The sequence below is a fragment of the Staurois parvus genome, unplaced genomic scaffold, assembly GCF_062004578.1.
Source record: "Staurois parvus isolate SC_StPar_1 unplaced genomic scaffold, SC_StPar_1.0 ptg000855l, whole genome shotgun sequence".
Lineage (NCBI taxonomy): Eukaryota > Metazoa > Chordata > Amphibia > Anura > Ranidae > Staurois > Staurois parvus.
The window spans coordinates 639,624-661,457 of NW_028318651.1; the positions used below are offsets into that span (position 1 = coordinate 639,624).

The following is a 21,834-nucleotide window of genomic DNA, read 5'->3' on the forward strand; positions in this document are numbered from 1 at the left end:
AGGCCAAGGGAAAATTTTAGTTGGGTCTCCATCAGAGGTCATGGGTTTTCGAGCCAGGCCAAGGGGACATTTTTTATTTTTTAATTATTTTTTTCAAGAGAGCGTTGGGTCTTCCAGCCAGGCCAATTGAAAATTTTATTTTATTTTATTTTTTTAATTATTTCATGAGAGTGTTGGGTGTCCAATGTCAGAGGTCATGGATCTTCCACCAGGACAATGACCCAAAGCGCACGTTAAAAAGCCCCCAGAAATTGTTTCAGACAAAGCGCTGGAGAGGACGGAACTGGCCGGCAATGAGTCCAGATCTCCATCCCATAGAGCTCCTGTGGAGAGATCTCAGAACATCAGTTGGGAAAAGGAACCCTTCCAATCTGAGAGACCTGGAGAAGTTGGTGGAAAAAGAGCGATCCAAAATTCCAGCAGAGAGGTGGAATGGTCTCCATCAGAGGTCATGGGTCTTCCAGCAGGACAATGACCCCAAAGCACACATCACAAAGCCCCCAGAAATGGTGTCAGACAAAGCGCTGGAGAGGACTGAACTGGCCAGCAATAAGTCCAGATCTCCATCCCATAGAGCTCCTGTGGAGGGATCTCAGAACATCAGTTGGGGAAAGGAACCTTCCAATCTGAGAGACCTGGAGCATTTGGTGGTAGAAGAGCGATCCAAAATTCCAGTAGAGAGGTGGAGGAAACCCATTGATGGTTCCAGGAAGCCATTGATGGTTCCAAAAAGCCATTGATTTCCGTGATTGTTGTTTTTTTTTTTTTTTTTTTTTTGTGTTTTTTCCCAAGGGGTGTGCCACCAAATATTGCATGGAGGGTGCTAATAATTTTGTCCGGTCCATTTTTGGTGTTTTGGCATGGAATGGGTCAGATTTGGCTTTTTGTTTCTCCACTTTTTTGTGTCATACCAATACAAACAAAAGAAATAAACTTGAGAATGCCAAAATATTTGTAACAATTTTCTGGGTGAAGTGGTGCGTTATCTGATGAAAATGCCGGGGGGTGGGAGGGGAAACTAGATTTTTGGCCATGACTGTTCCTCAGAGTTTCCTTCATCCAGGGACCGTGCGATGTTATACACAAAGGTGAGGATTTGTTATTTCCTCCCTTTCTAGCTTTTCATAAGCAGACAATTGGCGCCGTTGGCAGGATGTGCGGAGCCCCTCCCTCTTTTCGTCATCCTTTTCCATCGGTTTGTGAATTGTCCCGTGCCGGACGCTGGTGATACCGGCGTCTTGTTGATCAATAAATGTTTTTTGAAAGACGACAAATAATAAAAATACAAATATAATGAGCTTCTTTGTTTCCTTTGCAGCTAAAAGATGTTCAGTTTCTTCCGGCGCACTATTGGGCGCCGGTCTATGCGCCGCCATGAGGAGAAGGAACGCCTCCGAGAAGCCCAGAAAGCGGCAACCCACATCCCGGCGGCTGGAGATGCCAAATCGGTGATCACATGTCGGGTGTCCCTGCTGGACGGGAGTGATGTCAGCGTGGATCTGCCGGTGAGTGTTCTGTGATTGGTCTGTCCTCTGATAAAGGTCGCTGGTGATGTCACTCCTGTATAATATATCTTATATCTGGAGGGCGGTGATGTCACTCTGTATAATATATCTTATATCCGGAGGGCGGTGATGTCACTCTGTATAATATATCTTATATCTGGAGGGCGGTGATGTCACTCTGTATAATATATCTTATATCCGGAGGGCGGTGATGTCACTCCTGTACAATATATCTTATATCTGGAGGGCGGTGATGTCACTCTGTATAATATATCTTATATCTGGAGAGCGGTGATGTCACTCTGTATAATATATCTTATATCTGGAGGGCGGTGATGTCACTCTGTATAATATATCTTATATCTGGAGAGCGGTGATGTCACTCTGTACAATATATCTTATATCTGGAGGGCGGTGATGTCACTCTGTATAATATATCTTATATCCGGAGGGCGGTGATGTCACTCCTGTATAATATATCTTATATCTGGAGGGCGGTGATGTCACTCTGTATAATATATCTTATATCTGGAGGGCGGTGATGTCACTCTGTATAATATATCTTATATCTGGAGGGCGGTGATGTCACTCCTGTATAATATATCTTATATCTGGAGGGCGGTGATGTCACTCTGTATAATATATCTTATATCTGGAGAGCGGTGATGTCACTCTGTATAATATATCTTATATCTGGAGGGCGGTGATGTCACTCCTGTATAATATATCTTATATCTGGAGGGCGGTGATGTCACTCTGTATAATATATCTTATATCTGGAGGGCGGTGATGTCACTCTGTATAATATATCTTATATCTGGAGGGCGGTGATGTCACTCCTGTATAATATATCTTATATCTGGAGGGCGGTGATGTCACTCTGTATAATATATCTTATATCTGGAGGGCGGTGATGTCACTCTGTATAATATATCTTATATCTGGAGGGCGGTGATGTCACTCCTGTATAATATATCTTATATCTGGAGGGCGGTGATGTCACTCTGTATAATATATCTTATATCTGGAGGGCGGTGATGTCACTCTGTATAATATATCTTATATCTGGAGGGCGGTGATGTCACTCTGTATAATATATCTTATATCTGGAGGGCGGTGATGTCACTCTGTATAATATATCTTATATCTGGAGGGCGGTGATGTCACTCCTGTATAATATATCTTATATCTGGAGGGCGGTGATGTCACTCCTGTATAATATATCTTATATCTGGAGGGCGGTGATGTCACTCCTGTATAATATATCTTATATCTGGAGGGCGGTGATGTCACTCTGTATAATATATCTTATATCTGGAGGGCGGTGATGTCACTCTGTATAATATATCTTATATCCGGAGGGCGGTGATGTCACTCCTGTATAATATATCTTATATCCGGAGGGCGGTGATGTCACTCTGTATAATATATCTTATATCTGGAGAGCGGTGATGTCACTCCTGTATAATATATCTTATATCTGGAGGGCGGTGATGTCACTCTGTATAATATATCTTATATCCAGAGAGCGGTGATGTCACTCCTGTATAATATATCTTATATCTAACGATCACATTATCTGGGTTGGTATTTGAGGTTATTATGGGATGATTCTCATGGAATTATTTCTTCGTTTTAAACCTCCGTTTTCTATAAACCGTAAACCTTATTATTTTCGGGGATTTGCTGTAATTTTCGGGAAGACTTTGTGTCCGGGATCTGGAGGAAGCAAATCTCGTCCCTCTAATTGCTCGCTAACTGTCGGCGCGGTTTACGGGAACGCTGATCTTGAATGAGAAGGAAACTTCTGTCACAATGAATAGCTCACCTTTGTAACACAACGGAACGTTCCGCTAATAGGATCATCCAGATATTAATTAACATTCAGAAGGTTCCGGCCAATTGTCAGCGCAGCTCATGTGTGAATGGCGACTAATCAGCTCTGCTACTCAGGAAGCCCCGGCCAGGATACTTCGTGTTTCTTTTTAGAGGAGCTTTCCATTCTCCTTTTTTTTTTTTTTTTTTTTTTTTTCCTTTTCTTTTTGGTTGTAAGCAGGAAAGTGAAAGCCAAGTGTTTGTATTTCTAATGTTCCGCTAGAGATATTTCTGTGTTGGAAGGTGAGAGTTCACATACAGGAGGCAGCCATGACTCTAGTGGATCCTTCTGCTCCGCCCCTTTTATCCCGCACATCGCTCACTAGGAGGATCTTTCTGCTCCGCCCCTTTTATCCCGCACATAACTCACTAGGAGGATCTTTCTGCTCCGCCCCTTTTATCCCGCACATAACTCACTAGGAGGATCTTTCTGCTCTGCCCCTTTTATTTACATAGCTCACTAGGAGGGTCCTTCTGCTCCGCCCCTTTTATCCCGCACATAACTTACTAGGATCCTTCTGCTCCGCCCCTTTTATCCCGCACATAGCTCACTAGGAGGATCCTTCTGCTCCGCCCCTTTTATCCCGCACATAGCTCACTAGGAGGATCCTTCTGCTCCGCCCCTTTTATTCCACACATAGCTCACTAGGAGGATCCTTCTGCTCCGCCCCTTTTATTCCGCACATAGTTCACTAGGAGGATCCTTCTGCTCCGCCCCTTTTATCCCGCACATAGTTCACTAGGAGGATCCTTCTGCTCCGCCCCTTTTATCCCGCACATAGTTCACTAGGAGGATCCTTCTGCTTCGCCCCTTTTATTCCGCACATAGTTCACTAGGAGGATCCTTCTGCTCCGCCCCTTTTATCCCGCACATAGTTCACTAGGAGGATCCTTCTGCTTCGCCCCTTTTATCCCGCACATAGTTCACTAGGAGGATCCTTCTGCTCCGCCCCTTTTATCCCGCACATAACTCACTAGGAGGATCCTTCTGCTCCGCCCCTTTTATTCCACACATAGCTCACTAGGAGGATCCTTCTGCTCCGCCCCTTTTATCCCGCACATAACTCACTAGGAGGATCCTTCTGCTTCGCCTCTTTTATCCCGCTCATAACTCACTAGGAGGATCCTTCTGCTCCGCCCCTTTTATCCCGCACATAACTCACTAGGAGGATCCTTCTGCTCCGCCCCTTTTATCCCGCACATAGTTCACTAGGAGGATCCTTCTGCTCCGCCCCTTTTATCCCGCACATAACTCGCTAGGAAGGTATTTCTGCTCCGCCCCTTTTATCTCGCACATAACTCGCTAGGAAGGTCTTTCTGCTCCGCCCCTTTTTATCCTTCACATAGCTCAGGTAATCCAGTGTGAGACTTCCTGGAATAAAGACCGATCACTGCTGCCCTCTATCCTTGTGCAGGGTGACTGGTCTTGTCTCCACCCCTTCCTATAGTTTTCTGTAATGGATTGAGCCTGCTGGCCCCTCCTACAGCTCTGCTCTCTCTCTCTCTGGGGTGCAAGGGGACTGGTCTTGTCTCTGCCCCCCTTCCCATAGGTTTCTGTAATGGGTGGAGCCTGTTGGGCCCCTCCCACAGCACTACTCTCTCTTTGTGCAGGGTGACTGGTCTTGTCTCTGCCCCCTCCCATAGTTTTCAGTAATAGGTGGAGCCTGCTGGGCCCCTCCCACAGCACTGCTCTTGGCACAGGCTATGTTCAGCCCAGTGATGAGGTTACTGCTGCTTTTACAATGTAATATCTGGGTTTCCAAAGCCAGTTGGTGCTCAGTGGGTTTCTATTCTTTGTAACTATTGAGCAATATATATATGTTTTTGTTTTTTTTTTATTATTTTTTTTATCATTTTTAGCTGCAGCAGCTTTTTTATAAGTTGTGTGAATGTCGCAGTTGTTGGATCTGATATTTTAGAGGTTTTAGTTTCGCTGAAACCTCCAGAAAGGGAGGAGAATAAACAGATGTTTCAGTGAAAGGTTAAATATTCACCAACTGTCGGAAACTTCCGTGTTTGCACTTTTTCAGCCCATCGCCGTGACAACCAGAAGAATATCTGCGAAGGGTCGTTCGTCTGTCCCAATCCTGTGAGCGGAGGTCCCCCTTTTACCGCTCCACCTAACCTGATCTTGGGCTCGGTTCACACCTAATGCAGTTTGCGTTTTGATCGGTTTCTGCAGTGCTTTTTGTGGTGTGTTGTGGCTTTTGTTGTGGTGGTTTTTTTTTTTGGTTTTTTTTTTTATGCGGTTTGCGGGGTTTTTTTGTTTTGTTTTTTTTTTTTGCTGGACAGATCAAAAATGCATTCCATGCATTTCTGCAGCATCTCCATTGAAGTTTATTGAACCAAAAAAACAACGTTTTGCATTTAAAAGAAGTCCCCGACCCTTTCCAAAAAACGCAGCGGGGAAAACGCGAAGATATGAACGTGTCCCATAGGAAGTCGTGTTAGATGGACTGTACTGCGTTTCTGCACCAAGCACCACAAAACGCTTAGGTGCAGGGCAGACTGACAACTCATGGGGCCCCCTGGGCAATAGGGGATCATGGGGCCCCTGTGTCCATGCCCAAACTCAAAAAAGCCTATGAAAAAGGTACCAGGGGCATCTCATGGGGCCCTCTACTAACCCCGGGCCCTCAGGCAGAGCCCGAGTTTCCAAATGGTCAGTCCGCCCCTGATTAGGTGTGAACCTGGCAGTAGATGGTGGTAGATCCTATAAGATCCTTTTCTTCCTGTTGGTGGTGGGTCCCTCTCCCCCCCCCCCCCCCGCCCTCCCATTGGTCGGATGAGGTTCCGTATGTTGATCTGGTTACATTGTATCTCTGGAGTGACGAGTCTTCTCTCTGTGGGATGACCTGTGACTCGCTCTTATCTCCTGACCTCGGCCTGGTGATGGGGCCTCCTGAGGTCTTCATACAATCCGGAGGAGTGTTCCTCCATCACCAGTACAGAGTCCACCCAAACTCGCGACCGCCACCCATACCGATCCATGCGCACACTCCATGCGTCCGTCACACAATGAGGCGAAGGATTTGTCGTCGGGAAATGCATGGTCTCATTTTTCTTATCACAATATTCTGCTGGCTCCTCCCCTTCAGTGTTGCGCAGGTGCGCCGGCTCCTCCCCTTCAGTGTTGCGCAGGTGCGCCGGCTCCTCCCCTTCAGTGTTGCGCAGGTGCGCCGGCTCCTCCCCTTCAGTGTTGCGCAGGTGCGCCGGCTCCTCCCCTTCAGTGTTGCGCAGGTGCGCCGGCTCCTCCCCTTCAGTGTTGCGCAGGTGCGCCGGCTCCTCCCCTTCAGTGTTGCGCAGGTGCGCCGGCTCCTCCCCTTCAGTGTTGCGCAGGTGCGCCGGCTCCTCCCCTTCAGTGTTGCGCAGGTGCGCCGGCTCCTCCCCTTCAGTGTTGCGCAGGCGCGCCGGCTCCTCCCCTTCAGTGTTGCGCAGGCGCGCCGGCTCCTCCCCTTCAGTGTTGCGCAGGTGCGCCGGCTCCTCCCCTTCAGTGTTGCGCAGGTGCGCCGGCTCCTCCCCTTCAGTGTTGCGCAGGTGCGCCGGCTCCTCCCCTTCAGTGTTGCGCAGGTGCGCCGGCTCCTCCCCTTCAGTCTTTTGCAGGTGTATCGGCTTCCTCTGATGTCACTGCACACTGAGAGCTTCTCACAATGTGCATTAGAAGCTGCAGCAAGTGAGAGCTCCGACTCATTTCTTGGCTGGAGGACATCCAGCATCATCTAGCACCTTCCTCCCCAGCCTGGCTGTCCCTGGCCCCGCCCCTTACATTCATTGGATTTCCGGAGTTCCAAGCATGGAGGCTCAGCATCACATGTGGGCACTGAAATGCAAATGTAGCCTGTCTAGGAACGCCCCCTGCTCCAGGCTGGCGCCCACCCATGAGGGGATTATGAAATTAAGGCTTGTGGGAGGGGCCAGCAGTCTGCAGGCAAAAGAAGTCTGCTTAGGAACACCCACTTCTCCAGGCTGACACCCACTCCATGAAGGCATTTTGATATTTGCATAACTCCTCCCACTGCTTGCATCAGGACTGAGGGCTTTCGAGAGGAGTACTGAGGCAGGGGACTGTGATGGTTTCAGAAAGCTATGTACAGCCCCCTGCTGGCCCCTCCCACCAGCCGCGATCTGCCTGCATTGCACAGAGAGGCACAGAGACCCATCACCCTACTGGCCCCTCCCACCAGCCACGATCTGCCTGCATTGCACAGAGAGGCACAGAGACCCATCACCCTACTGGCCATTCTTACCAGCCATGATCTGCCTGCATTGCACAGAGGGGCACAGAGACCCATCACCCTACTGGCCCCTCCTACCAGGCGCGATCTGCCTGCATTGCGCACAGAGACCCATCACCCTACTGGCCCCTTCCACCAGCCGCGATCTGCCTGCATTGCACAGAGACCCATCACCCTACTGGCCCCTCCCACCAGCCACGATCTGCCTGCATTGCACAGAGAGGCACAGAGACCCATCACCCTACTGGCCATTCTTACCAGCCATGATCTGCCTGCATTGCACAGAGGGGCACAGAGACCCATCACCCTACTGGCCCCTCCTACCAGGCGCGATCTGCCTGCATTGTGCACAGAGACCCATCACCCTACTGGCCCCTCCCACCAGCCGCGATCTGCCTGCATTGCACAGAGAGGCACAGAGACCCATCACCCTACTGGCCATTCTTACCAGCCATGATCTGCCTGCATTGCACAGAGGGGCACAGAGACCCATCACCCTACTGGCCCCTCCTACCAGGCGCGATCTGCCTGCATTGCGCACAGAGACCCATCACCCTACTGGCCCCTTCCACCAGCCGCGATCTGCCTGCATTGCACAGAGAGGCACAGAGACCCATCACCCTACTGGCCATTCTTACCAGCCATGATCTGCCTGCATTGCACAGAGGGGCACAGAGACCCATCACCCTACTGGCCCCTCCTACCAGGCGCGATCTGCCTGCATTGCGCACAGAGACCCATCACCCTACTGGCCCCTTCCACCAGCCACGATCTGCCTGCATTGCACAGAGAGGCACAGAGACCCATCTCCCCACTGGCCCCTCCCACCAGCCACGATCTGCCTGCATTGTACAGAGGCACAGAGACCCATCACCCTACTGGCCCCTCTTACCAGCCACGATCTGCCTGCATTGCACACAGAAGCACAGAGGCTCAGTGATGACATCACTGAGACTAAAATAAGGTCCGCAATAAAAATGGTAAGGCTTTATTCAAAAATGTCATTCGCATGATGATGAAGGGGGAGGGAAGAACCAAAAGAAAGGAAACTATAAGCAGACTAAACTTCAGATTTAACAAGAATTTAGTATATTGCAGTTTACTGGTCCCTGGGTGTGGTGGCTGCAGTCGTTTTTTTTTTTTTTTTCCAAGCTAAAACATTTTCTCCAAGCACAGAAAGTACCAAAGTTTGAACTTGTTATGGAGATGCAAAGAGGGGAGGTGTTCTGCAGTCCAGTCCCAGGGTGACAACACTACTTCTTCATACTGTATGGCAGGTGAGCGTTGTCACCCTATAACAGGAAGTGCCTGCACAAAGTCCTCCATGGCAGGATCATAGGGGATTATTTCAACAAAAGTTGCAGATTGTAATGATTTTTGATATCTGTATGAAATGTTAGTGATGTAGGTTTACGTATCCTTCAATAGTATATTTCTCCCCAGCAGCCAATCAGAATCCGCCTTTCCTTGTTCTCAGCTTTGATGGGTTTCCCGGACTGATTTCTTCTTTTGGGTAAATCTGAATGTGATCGGTAATGGCTGTCCGTCCGCGGAACATTGAACTTGTTGGCTGGTTGGACTTTGCTGACCTAGAAAGAACCAACCCGGGAGGGGGGGGGGGAGAGGAGGGGAGGGCGACTGGGGCCGCGAGCTTCTTGGAATACATTCCCAGCCTGGATGGAACAAGGTGACCCTCTTGTTGGGTAATCATTTCCCTGGCACGGCTCGGGGCTCCAGGAGTCGGGGGGGGGGGGCAGAACTGACATTTAGGAGGATGGAAGGCGGCCGGCGAAATGTTTTCTCCTCAGAAATATGGGAAGAGCGACTGAAAAGATGGGGTGGTTTTTGTTTTTTGTTTTTTTGTTTTTTTTTTCTGCGTCAAGTTTTGCTGATGTTCTGCGATATGGAAGGGGAACGCAGCCGGGATGGGAGATGATTGGTTGGGGTCCCGCCTTACAGCTGAGGTGCGTTCTATTACTGCGCACACGCTTTTCTGTTTGGTGATCTGCGCCAGTTTAAAGTGAATGGGCCGGAACACGGCTCAGGGGCCCCAAAATCCCAGCCACACCTCCTGAATGGCATCCAATCACAAGTAACGTGTGGCGCCTCACATGGCGGTAATGCACATTCCCACAATGCAATGGGCTAAAGAGCATTTGGGTCGGAAAGGGGGGGAGGGGAAGGGGAGAGGGGTGTCCCTTTTCATTAATAAAATCCACTGAAAATCCTCTCCCTTCACACCCATTGATATGCGTCAGGACTTCTTACCATATATAGTGTGCCCACCCAAGTACCCACCTTCACACCCAGGAGTGCCCACCCATGTACCCCCCCTCCCCCTTCACACCCAGAAGTGCCCACCCATGTACCTCCGCCTTCCCCTTCATACCCAGGAGTGCCCACCTGAGTCCCCCAGTCCCCCCTTCCCCTTCATACCCAGGAGTGCCCACCTGAGTCCCCCCCCCTCCCCTTCATACCCAGGAGTGCCCACCTGAGTCCCCCTTCCCCTTCATACCCAGGAGTGCCCACCTGAGTCCCCCCCCCCCCCTTCCCCTTCATACCCAGGAGTGCCCACCTGAGTCCCCCCCCCTCCCCTTCATACCCAGGAGTGCCCACCTGAGTCCCCCAGTCCCCCCTTCCCCTTCATACCCAGGAGTGCCCACCCGAATCCCCCCTCAGAAACCATCAGTGCTCATCCGAGTCCCTCCCCCTTCACATCCAGGGCTGCAGGAGTGTGAATCAAATTTTTTGTGAATTCATATAGGCAATATATTGATGGTGGGCCGTTTAATCATTGTGGTCTGTGGGTGTCAGTTCCCCCCGGGTTCGGTGTGTCGGTTCCCCCCGGGTTCGGTGTGTCGGTTCCCCCCGGGGTCGGTGTGTCGGTTCCCCCCGGGGTCGGTGTGTCGGTTCCCCCCGGGGTCGGTGTGTCGGTTCCCCCCGGGGTCGGTGCGTCAGTTCCCCCCGGGGTCGGTGCGTCGGTTCCCCCCTGATTGGCAGCGGTTGGCCATTGTGTGATGAGCACCGTCTGGATCAGACTCAGGCCTTTCCCCGCACATCTCCATCCCGGCTGCGCTCATTAGTGGAGACACAATGGGGCTTTTCAGGCGATGCCCAGAGTGTCCCCGGAGAGGAGCATCTCCATCCTCATCGTCTGTGACCCCCCCCACCCCCCCCCCCCCCCCCCGCCCCGCCCCGCCATGTCCCCTCTTCTGTCCCCAGCACATTCCTGGCCTTTCTTCTCCATGACAAGCCAAATATACTGTTTGCATTGAGCAACACCCGGCTTTGTCCCCTAACAAACCAGTTCTTCAGCTCTTATCAGAACCAGGATGACTTCTGAAGTGTTATTATGGGATGTCAGCAGATTCCTCCATAGAGCAGAACAGGTGGGGAACACCGCCGTTGTGTCTGCAGGAAATCTACCAAATCCACACAAGGCTTCCATTAATGCCGAACGCCTCAATAACCCCAAAGGGTATGAATCAGCTTTGTGTGCGCCCAGTGCTTGTGCAAACCCAGATATTACCTTGTAAAAGTAGAAATGACATCATCGCTGTGCTGTACATAGCCTGTGCAGAGAGCAGAGCTGTGGGAGGGGCCTGCAGGAAACTACAGAAGGGGGGCGGAGACAAGACGGTCACTCTGCACAGGGAGAGCGCAGAGCTGTGGCAGCAGGGGGCTCTTCTCCCCCCCCCCCTCCAGGAGGGGCTCTTCTCCCCCCCCCCCTCCAGGAGGGGCTCTTCTCCCCCCCCCCTCCAGGAGGGGCTCTTCTCCCCCCCCCCCCTCCAGGAGGGGCTCTTCTCCCCCCCCCCCCTCCAGGAGGGGCTCTTCTCCCCCCCCCCTCTCCAGGAGGGGCTCTTCTCCCCCCCCCCCTCTCGGAGGGGCTCTTCTCCCCCCCCCCCCCTCCAGGAGGGGCTCTTCTCCCCCCCCCCCTCTCCAGGAGGGGCTCTTCTCCCCCCCCCTCTCCAGGAGGGGCTCTTCTCCCCCCCCCCCTCTCCAGGAGGGGCTCTTCTCCCCCCCCCCTCTCCAGGAGGGGCTCTTCTCCCCCCCCCCCTCTCCAGGAGGGGCTCTTCTCCCCCCCCCCCTCTCCAGGAGGGGCTCTTCTCCCCCCCCCCTCTCCAGGAGGGGCTCTTCTCCCCCCCCCCCCCTCTCCAGGAGGGGCTCTTCTCCCCCCCCCCCTCTCCAGGAGGGGCTCTTCTCCCCCCCCCCCCTCTCCAGGAGGGGCTCTTCTCCCCCCCCCCCCCTCTCCAGGAGGGGCTCTTCTCCCCCCCCCCCTCTCCAGGAGGGGCTCTTTTCCCCCCCCCCCCCCCTCTTCCAGGAGGGGCTCTTCTCTCCCCCCCCCCCTCCAGGAGGGGCTCTTCTCTCCCCCCCCCCCTCCAGGAGGGGCTCTTCTCTCCCCCCCCCCCCCCTCCAGGAGGGGCTCTTCTCTCCCCCCCCCTCTTCCAGGAGGGGCTCTTCTCTCCCCCCCCCTCTTCCAGGAGGGGCTCTTCTCTCCCCCCCCCCTCTTCCAGGAGGGGCTCTTCTCTCCCCCCCCCCCTCTTCCAGGAGGGGCTCTTCTCTCCCCCCCCCTCTTCCAGGAGGGGCTCTTCTCCCCCCCCCCCTCTTCCAGGAGGGGCTCTTCTCCCCCCCCTCCCTCTTCCAGGAGGGGCTCCTCTACTCCAAACCCCCCCCACCCCAATTTCCAGGAGGGTCTCTTCTTCTCCTCCTCCTCCCCGCCCCTTTCCAGGAGGGGCTCTGGGGCAGGGGGTGCTCCCCTTTCTCCAAAGCACCTTGTCCCCATGTTGATGGGGGAAAAAGGCCTCTTCCTCAAACCCTGGACAATTTTGGTTGTGGGGGGGGGGGGGGTCTGTGGATGGAAAGCCTATCTGAATCTGGAAGCTTCCTGCACCACCCCATGTGACATGAGTTTGGGGTACTCCTTTTACAGCATAAATCCACCCCCCCCCCCCAATCAACACGCTTTGAACTGCCGAAAAGCCAACACTAATTTTTTTGTAAAGCGACTCGCCTCAAAATGCTACAACATGATGCCTTGCTGTGTTGGGGCGCCTTTCGGCATAGTTGGCACCACAATGCAGCGACCCCGTAACCTGGAGATGTAAATGGGGACCTCAGAGTCACAAGCACTGCTGTGGTGTTGGGTTTTCTCCTAAATCTCTCAGAGGAAGAAAACCTGACAGGGGTTCTAATCCTTCCCTACTCCATTCCAAAATTTACAGGTGCCCTATTAAAGGATCAGCCCCCCTAAAAGTGGTCGTTGGATGGTGGTGGTGGGTTAAGCCATCACTGTGTCGGGACTGTGGGTGGAGCTCTCCTCTCCGGTCTATAGGACTGCACACTTACCATGGCAATTGTCCCATTCCCATCAAATGGTCAGTCATTAATCCCTACGTTAATGGGTGTCTGATTTTCCCCCCCTTGCATCATCCAAACCTGTACAAGTTGCAGAGTAAAAATGTAACTGCTAGTTTTATTTAGATATTTTCAGCATGCTGAAAAGTGTTTTGTATGGGAGTCAGTGCGTTCGTATGTGGCAGTTGGCAGAATTGGCAAATCTTCTTCACCTTTCCTGTGAAATGTCACATTTTGTAAAAGTCGATAAGATCTGCCCTCTGGGTTGGGAGTCTCTGTGTCTGTAGGTGTCTATAGGCATTGTGTCTGCATATCAGACTTTGCTCAGGGTCCTCTGCGTGTCGGCTGATGCATAAACGTGAAGGCCCAACTTGCCTGACCTTCTCCACCTTTATGAAGAAGGTGCAATTTGATTGTAGAGTTTGGCGGTGGCCCATTGCTGGGCCGCGTTTTGGCGGTGGCCCATTGCCGGGCCGCGGTTTGGTGGTGGCCCATTGCCGGGCCGCGGTTTGGCGGTGGCCCATTGCCGGGCCGCGTTTTGGCGGTGGCCCATTGCCGGGCCGCGTTTTGGCGGTGGCCCATTGCTGGGCCGCGTTTTGGCGGTGGCCCATTGCTGGGCCGCGTTTTGGCGGTGGCCCATTGCTGGGCCGCGTTTTGGCGGTGCCCATTGCCGGGCCGCGTTTTGGCGGTGCCCATTGCCGGGCCGCGTTTTGGCGGTGGCCCATTGCCGGGCCGCGTTTTGGCGGTGGCCCATTGCCGGGCCGCGTTTTGGCGGTGGCCCATTGCCGGGCCGCGTTTTGGCGGTGGCCCATTGCCGGGCCGCGTTTTGGCGGTGGCCCATTGCCGGGCCGCGTTTTGGCGGTGGCCCATTGCCGGGCCGCGTTTTGGCGGTGGCCCATTGCCATTGCCAAATTTATTTGGAGGTCAGTGGAATGAATGCCCCCTTTTTACATTGCCGGGCCGTGTTTTGGCGGTGGCCCATGGCCGGGCCGTGTTTTGGCGGTGGCCCATGGCCGGGCCGTGTTTTGGGCGATCACCTATCTTTGGAAGCTGGAAATCCCTAGTTCCATGGATGGCATGACTCAGTATAAAGCCTCTTGGGTTGTTCCGCTTCCAAAAGAAGTTCTATCTGTTTGTGGTGCTGGCAACCAAGTGGACTATTGTTTACCAATCGCACAATCCAAATTTACCTATTATCATGGCATAATTCAAGTGCTTCAACATTTTTATATCCACCTTCCTTACACTTCTTCTTTTTTTTTTTTTTTTTTTATTCCAATGGAACCCTTGAAAAAAAATTCCAGGTCTCAGGGTACCCCTACTAAAATTTATTTGGAGGTCAGTGGAATGAATGCCCCCTTTACAGTGTTGTCATGTAGCTTTGGACTCAGAACTCTGTTGGCACCATCATATGGGAGGTCAATCTGCCACAGCTCGAGGAACTCCTAGCAACCTCTGGAGGAATCCTGGTTGGGAATGGCTGATTTAGATTAATGAACGGATGGTTAATATGCTGGGAGACCATTTAGTTGTATTTCAGGAGGTCTGGCAGCCTTGGGAGAAATTCCAGCCGGCCACCCTATACAGGCTTTTTTTCCTACACTAGTACTGCCATGGAAGGGTCTCCCAGTAATTAGAAGGCGTATTCACTAGAAACTTTAGCATTCTAAAACTGGAGAAGAAGAAACTTGACTTTCGTGAACTTTGTTCCATACGCTTCATACCATATTTTTGGCCAGGTTACTCTTTTGGTATTTCATTTGTTGGCTGAGATGATCCACGTATCTGTAATACACTTCCTATGACCCCGGCCTATGTGAATACCTCTGTTCTTCTGATATTTGGTTGGATGTCCATTGTATCATCGGAGAAATGGAATGGAGACCTTTTATGTCAAAGGTCTTTATTGTAAACCATTACAGGCAAAATAAACTTGTTTTATTAATTGGCCCGGACAGTTTTTGTTCAGTAAACCTAGATTCTGCTCTATCATTCAGAGTGGAGTCCACCTTTCCCAATGTATTGTTACTCCCATTGGTCCAGCATGTATGCTTTGTGGTTGGATATGGTCTGTTGGCTACCTCCAGCTCTGTGTGATGTCCGGGATGTGCTGCCTTCACTTAATGTGTTTTTTGTTTTTTTTCTTCCCTTGTAGAAAAAAGCCAAAGGCCAGGCGCTCTTCGACCAGATCATGTACCACCTGGACCTCATTGAGATGGACTATTTTGGCTTACAGTTCATGGATTCCGCCCAAGTGCCTGTAAGTTCAGTTACTCCTCCATTGTTCGGTGGGATTTTGGGTATTGGATGCAAATGGGACATTTTGGGTCTGGAATGGTGGAGAAGAGCAGAAAATTGGCTTAGGATAGGAGAAATGGGGGAATTGGGTCTAGTAGAGCGAGGAAACATATGGAATTTAGGTGTCCTAGAGTATGTAAAGGGCAAGGAAATGGGTTATGATAGACAGACTGGGGAAATTGGGTCCAGTAGAGGGAAGAATAATACAGCAATAGAAAAGCAAGGTATTGGGGTGTACTAGATAAATATAAGGGCAGGGCAATGGGCTGTAATAGAAGGGTGGGGATTTGGGATCTAATTGAGTATTTAAGACCAAATGGATTTGTGGGTGTAAAAGCAATATATGGACATGGATTTGGAGGTGTAATGGAGTACTAGAAGGGCAAGGATTTGGGGTGTAATAAACCGACACAAGGACAGTGATTTGGGGTGTAATGGAACAATAGAAGGGCAAGGATTTGGGGTGTAATGCAACAATGGAAGGACAGGGATTTGGGGTGTAATGCAACAATGGAAGGACAGGGATTTGGGGTGTAATGCAACAATGGAAGGACAGGGATTTGGGGTGTAATGGAACAATGGAAGGACAGGGATTTAGGGTGTAATGTAACAATGGAAGGACAGGGATTTGGGGTGTAATGGTACAATAGGACAGGGATTTGGGGTGTAATGGTACAATAGGACAGGGATTTGGGGTGTAATGGTACAATAGGACAGGGATTTGGGGTGTAATGGTACAATTGGACAGGGATTTGGGGTGTAATTGAGCAACAGAAGCACGGGTCTAGGTGTGTACTTTAGTAATAGAAGGACATGAATTTTCGAGGCGTAATGGAGTAACAGAGGGACAGGGATTTGAGGTGTTATGGAATTATAGGAGGATGGGAATTTAGGGGTTTAATGTAGTAATAGGACAGAGATTTGGGGTTTAAGTAATAAAAGGGCAGATTTTTGGGTGTAATAGAAGTGCAGGGGCGGACTGACCACTCATGGGGCCCCCAGGCAATAGGGGATCATGGGGCCCCTGTGTCCTTGCCAACACCCAAAAAAGCCTACGAAAAAGCCAATGAAAGGTACCAGGGGCATCCCATGGGGGCCTCCTACTGACCCTGGGCCCTCGGGCAGTGCTCGAATGATCAGTCCGCCCCTGGTTAGGTGGTTATAGAGTAACGGGGGTGGAGAGTTAGGTCATAGCAGGTAAGGAAAGGATGGGGGGGGGGGGGTTGGATCCAGAATGGTGAATTTCAGTTATGATTGTGGTATATGGGATTTGGGTTGTGTGGAGGAGGTATGGGGGATTTGGGGGCTGTGGAGGAGGTATGGGGGATTTGGGGGCTGTGGAGGAGGTATGGGGGATTTGGGGGCTGTGGAGGAGGTATGGGGGATTTGGGGGCTGTGGAGGAGGTATGGGGGATTTGGGGGCTGTGGAGGAGGTATGGGGGATTTGGGGGCTGTGAAGGAGGTATAGGGGATTTGGGGGCTGTGGAGGAGGTATGGGGGATTTGGGTGACGTGGAGGAGGTATAGGGGATTTGGATTGTGCGGGGGAGGTATAGGGGATTTGGGGGCTGTGGAGGCGGTATAGGGGGTTTGGGGGCTGTGGAGGCGGTATAGGGGATTTGGATTGTGCGGGGGAGGTACAGGGGATTTGGGGGCTGTGGAGGGGGTACAGGGGATTTGGGTTGTGTGGAGGGGGTATAGGGGATTTGGGTTGTGTGGAGGGGGTATAGGGGTTTGGGTCCTGTGGAGGGGGTATAGGGGATTTGGGCGGTGTGGAGGGGGGGGTATGGGGGATTTGGGTCATGTGGGGGTGTAGGATGTTTGGGTTATGGAGGAGGTATTTGGGTTATCCTAGAACTGAGGACCAGACGAGGAGAAGGGTAGAAGTTGCTCTGTTCCTCTGGTCCCTCTACACAGGGAGATGTCAGTGTGGGGGAGGATCAGGCTGTGAATGAGAAAGTCTGGCTATGTTTTTCTTCATCTGCCAGCCTGTTTTCTTTCATCTCCTCCACATTCCTGGGCTGGTAGCTGAGCAGCCCCGAGACAGGCACAGATAGGTGCCGTGACCCCCCCCCCCCCCATCAGATACTCAGTAAGAGGGGGGCTGTCTGTATTCAGAACTCAATGACTGATGGCTGCATCCGGCCTCAGCATTCCATTGATCAGACTACCTGTCATATATAATGATGATGGGCAATGAAGTGCAGGAAGAGGCGCCTCCTGCCTCATGCCTCAAAGTTTACTCTACAATCTTTCCTCGCAGCCTACCTCCAGTGACCTCATATAAACCCGGCTGGGAGGCAGATGCTGGCATGCCGGCTGCTCTGAACAAATTGTAGGGAGAAGGCGAATCCACTGAGCACCCCCAAAGCTGCAAGCAGTGCTCCCCGTCCCCATCATTGTCCCGTGTCCTCTGACCAGTCTGCTGCCTGTAGTTTGGTTCATTAGAGAATCCATAGACTGAGCGTTGTCACCGTCCACAAAAGTAACGAATTGTAACGATTTCTGTTGTCACACGAAAAATGATTGACTATGTAGAATTGTGACCATATTCTTATTATTATACATTTATATAGCGCTGACATATACCGCAGCACTGTACAGAGAACACTGAGCCAGTCACATCAGTCCCTGTACCAGAGGAGCTTACACTCTAATGCCCCCTCCTCCACAGTCACATCAGTCTCTGTACCAGAGGAGCTTACACTCTAATGCCCCCTCCCCCACAGTCCCATCAGTCTCTGTACCAGAGGAGCTTACACTCTAATGTCCCCTCCCCCACAGTCCCATCAGTCTCTGTACCAGAGGAGCTTACACTCTAATGCCCCCTCCCCCACAGTCCCATCAGTCTCTGTACCAGAGGAGCTTACACTCTAATGTCCCTCCCCTACGGTCACACACTATTATTATTATTATACATATACCTCTCTGTACCAGCTCTGACATATACCGCAGCGCTGTACAGAGAACACTTGAGTCAGACCAGTCTCTGACTGTGGGGGAGGACATTAGAATGTAAGCTCCTCTGGTGTAGAGACTGATGGGACTGTGGGGGAGGGGACATTAGAGTGTAAGCTCCTCTGGTACAGAGACTGATGTGACTGTGGGGGAGGGGACATTACAGCGTAAGCTCCTCTGGTACAGAGACTGATGGGACTGTGGGGGAGGGGACATTAGAGCGTAAGCTCCTCTGGTACAGAGACTGATGGGACTGTGGGGGAGGGGACATTAGAGCGTAAGCTCCTCTGGTACAGAGACTGATGGGACTGTGGGGGAGGGGACATTACAGCGTAAGCTCCTCTGGTACAGAGACTGATGGGACTGTGGGGGGAGGGGACATTACAGCGTAAGCTCCTCTGGTACAGAGACTGATGGGACTGTGGGGGAGGGGACATTAGAGTGTAAGCTCCTCTGGTACACAGACTGATGGGACTGTGGGGGAGGGGACATTACAGCGTAAGCTCCTCTGGTACAGAGACTGATGGGACTGTGGGGGGAGGGGACATTACAGCGTAAGCTCCTCTGGTACAGAGACTGATGGGACTGTGGGGGAGGGGACATTAGAGTGTAAGCTCCTCTGGTACACAGACTGATGTGACTGGCTCAGTGATCTCTGTACAGCGCTGCAGTATATGTCAGAGCTATATAAATGTATGATATTAATTGTAAGCTCCTCTGGTGCAGAGACTCTGTCCCCTCCCCCACAGTTGCAGGCTATTATACATTTTATATAGCTCTGACATATACCACAGCGCTGTACAGAAATCACTCAGCCAGTCACATCAGTCTCTGACTGGGGGACAGTAGAGTGTCAGCTCCTCTGGTGCAGAGACTGATGGGACTGGCTCCGTGACACTCTGTCACCTCCCCCACAGTGACATCAGTCTCTGTACAGAGGAGCTGACACTCTAATGCCCCTGTACAGTCATCCATACATTGGCACAGGTGGGGTGGATCCCATTCCCTTCCATGATATGTAGAATGTTTGTTTCCTATGTTGTGATCTCTGTTGGTAACAATCTGTCGTTCTGTTCTCTGCACAGCATTGGTTGGATCACACGAAGAGCATCAAGAAGCAAGTGGCCAGTAAGTACCGCCTCCTGATTGGCTCTCGGATAGACATGTCAGGTTTGTTGTCCGCTCCGCATTGAACTTGACATAATCCTGCCGCTCCATATGTCTCTATGAAGGGGGGGGGCGGCAGACGCGTTCACGCCGTGTCATCTCTGCAGGACGCCGTCGGCTGCGAGTGACATAAATGACTCCACGAAGCTGCGAGTCTCATGCTGGTATTTGCCATAACGATCGATCTTCTCTGCCACGTCGCGGTCTGAGCTGAGAGTACCGATCTCTATGGCCAGTGGTGGGAAGTCTCCTGATTGGAGGAAGCGCAGAACTTCACCTTCTCAATCATCGACTATTTCTAATTCTTATGCTGCTATCATTAGTACATAGGAAGGTATATCATGTTTCCCTTTTTTCTTTTTTTTTTTCCCCCCTTACATTTTTTTAGTTACTTCCTGGTTTCTGGCCAAGGACAAAAATGATGTCCTACATCCTAGGAGTCTTCAGCAGGGGGTGAGGGGCTTTCTCCGCTAAGCACACCCTCCTGCTTGCATGACTGAGCTAAGGGCAGATGAATTCCAGGAAGTAAATGCTATATGGCCCTTTTTCAAGATGGCCGTGGCTAGAAATGCTAGGGGGGGGGGTTCAAATTGACTTCACAGCAAAATAAAGCATGGAGGGATGGGGGAGTTTGAATGTTAAAAAATAATTAAACCTCATTTTTGGTTTGTGGTGCTCAGATACAGTGTAGTTCCTCCTTCAATGTACAGTCTGATCGCTGGGGGAGGGGAGACTGAGGAAATGCCTCCTCCTCCTTCTACAAAGTTACAATGTACAGTCTGATCACTGGGGGAGGAGACTGAGGAAATGACTCCTCCTCCTTCTACAAAGTTACAATGTACAGTCTGATCACTGGGGGAGGAGACTGAGGAAATGACTCCTCCTCCTTCTACAAAGTTACAATGTACAGTCTGATCACTGGGGGAGGAGACTGAGGCAATGACTCCTCCTCCTTCTACAAAGTTACAATGTACAGTCTGATCACTGGGGGAGGGGAGACTGTAACTTTGTAGAAGGAGGAGGGAGCATTTCCTTGATCTCCCCTCCCCCAGTGATCAGACTGTACGTTGTAACTTTGTAGAAGGAGGAGGGAGCATTTCCTCAATGTACAGTCTGATCACTGGGGGAGGGGAGACTGAGGAAATGCCTCCTTCTACAAAGGTACAATGTACACTCTGATCACTGGGGGAGGGGAGACTGAGGAAATGCCGCCTCCTCCTTCAAAGTTACAATGTACAGTCTGATCACTGGGGGAGGGGAGACTGAGGAAATGACGACTCCTCCTTCTACAAAGTTACAATGTACAGTCTGAACTCTGGGGGAGTGGAGACTGTAACTTTGTAGAAGGAGGAGGCATTTCCTTGATCTCCCCTCCCCCAGTAATCAGACTGTACATTGTAACTTTGTAGAAGGAGGAGGAAACCTTTCCTCAATGTACAGTCTGATCACTGGAGGAGGGGAGACCGAGGAAATGCCGCCTCCTCCTTCAAAGTTACAATGTACAGTCTGATCACTGGGGGAAGGGAGACTGAGGAAACGCCTCCTCCTCCTTCTACAAAGTTACAATGTACAGCCTGATCACTGGGGGGGGAGGTGAGACTGTAGAAGGAGGAGGAAGTATTTCCTCAGTCTCCCCTCCCCCAGTGATCAGACTGTACATTGAATAAGGAAGAGGAGGCATTTCCTCAAAGTTACAATGTACAGTCTGATCACTGGGGGAGGGGAGACTGAGAAAATTCTTCCTCCTGCCTGCAGCAGACTGATGACCTCATCTCGGCCTAGGCAAAATCACTGACTGGAGTTTAAAGATGGCTTCTTAATGATAAGAGGTGGCGTGTTTCTGAGTGATGCTGCTGCTGTGTATTGTGACCTCTCTGGAGTTTATTTGTGTAGCCGGGAAGTTGCTGACTGGTCCACTTTTTTTAGTTGTTTTTTTCTGTTTAATTTTTAAAATTTTTATGTTCATTTTATTTTTAATATTTTTAAGTTATTTTAGTTTTTATTTAATTTTTTTTTTTAGTTTTTATTTTAAATTTTTATTTTATTTTTTTCTTTTAATTTACTTTTTATTTCCATTTCATCTTTTCTTTTTATTTCATTGTAATATTCTCTGGGCGAGGGTTGAACCTCCGTCGGTTGTCCTTCCTCTGCCTCCATTAGGAAGTTGTGAGAAGTTTGGGATGTTGGGCGGAGTAGTTGGTTACCTGCGATCTGACGCTCTGCGCTTGTCTTGCAGTTGGTCCTCCGTACTGCCTCCACCTGCGGGTGAAATTCTACTCCTCGGAGCCCAACAACCTGCGAGAGGAACTCACAAGGTCAGTGCCCTGCGGGATTGTGGGAAATTCTTAAAAAAAAAACTCCACTCAAAACCAAAATCACTCCACCTGTCGGGTGATGAGATCTCGGCTTCCTGGGTCTGCAGTCCTGCGAGTTCCACTTTCT

The 21,834-nt window shown here is 51.1% G+C and overlaps 1 protein-coding gene across 1 annotated transcript in view; it reads left to right on the plus strand.

Moving 5' to 3' along the window:
* Positions 1-21,834, plus strand: part of EPB41L5 (erythrocyte membrane protein band 4.1 like 5) — a 72,201-nt gene that overhangs the window by 17,027 nt on the left and 33,340 nt on the right. The window contains exons 2-5 of the mRNA XM_089655604.1: positions 1,319-1,505; positions 15,126-15,230; positions 19,311-19,353; positions 21,629-21,707. Of these exons, the coding sequence (XP_089511730.1) occupies positions 1,326-1,505; positions 15,126-15,230; positions 19,311-19,353; positions 21,629-21,707 (407 nt within the window). The 5' untranslated portion in view covers positions 1,319-1,325. The remainder of the gene's footprint in view (positions 1-1,318; positions 1,506-15,125; positions 15,231-19,310; positions 19,354-21,628; positions 21,708-21,834) is intronic.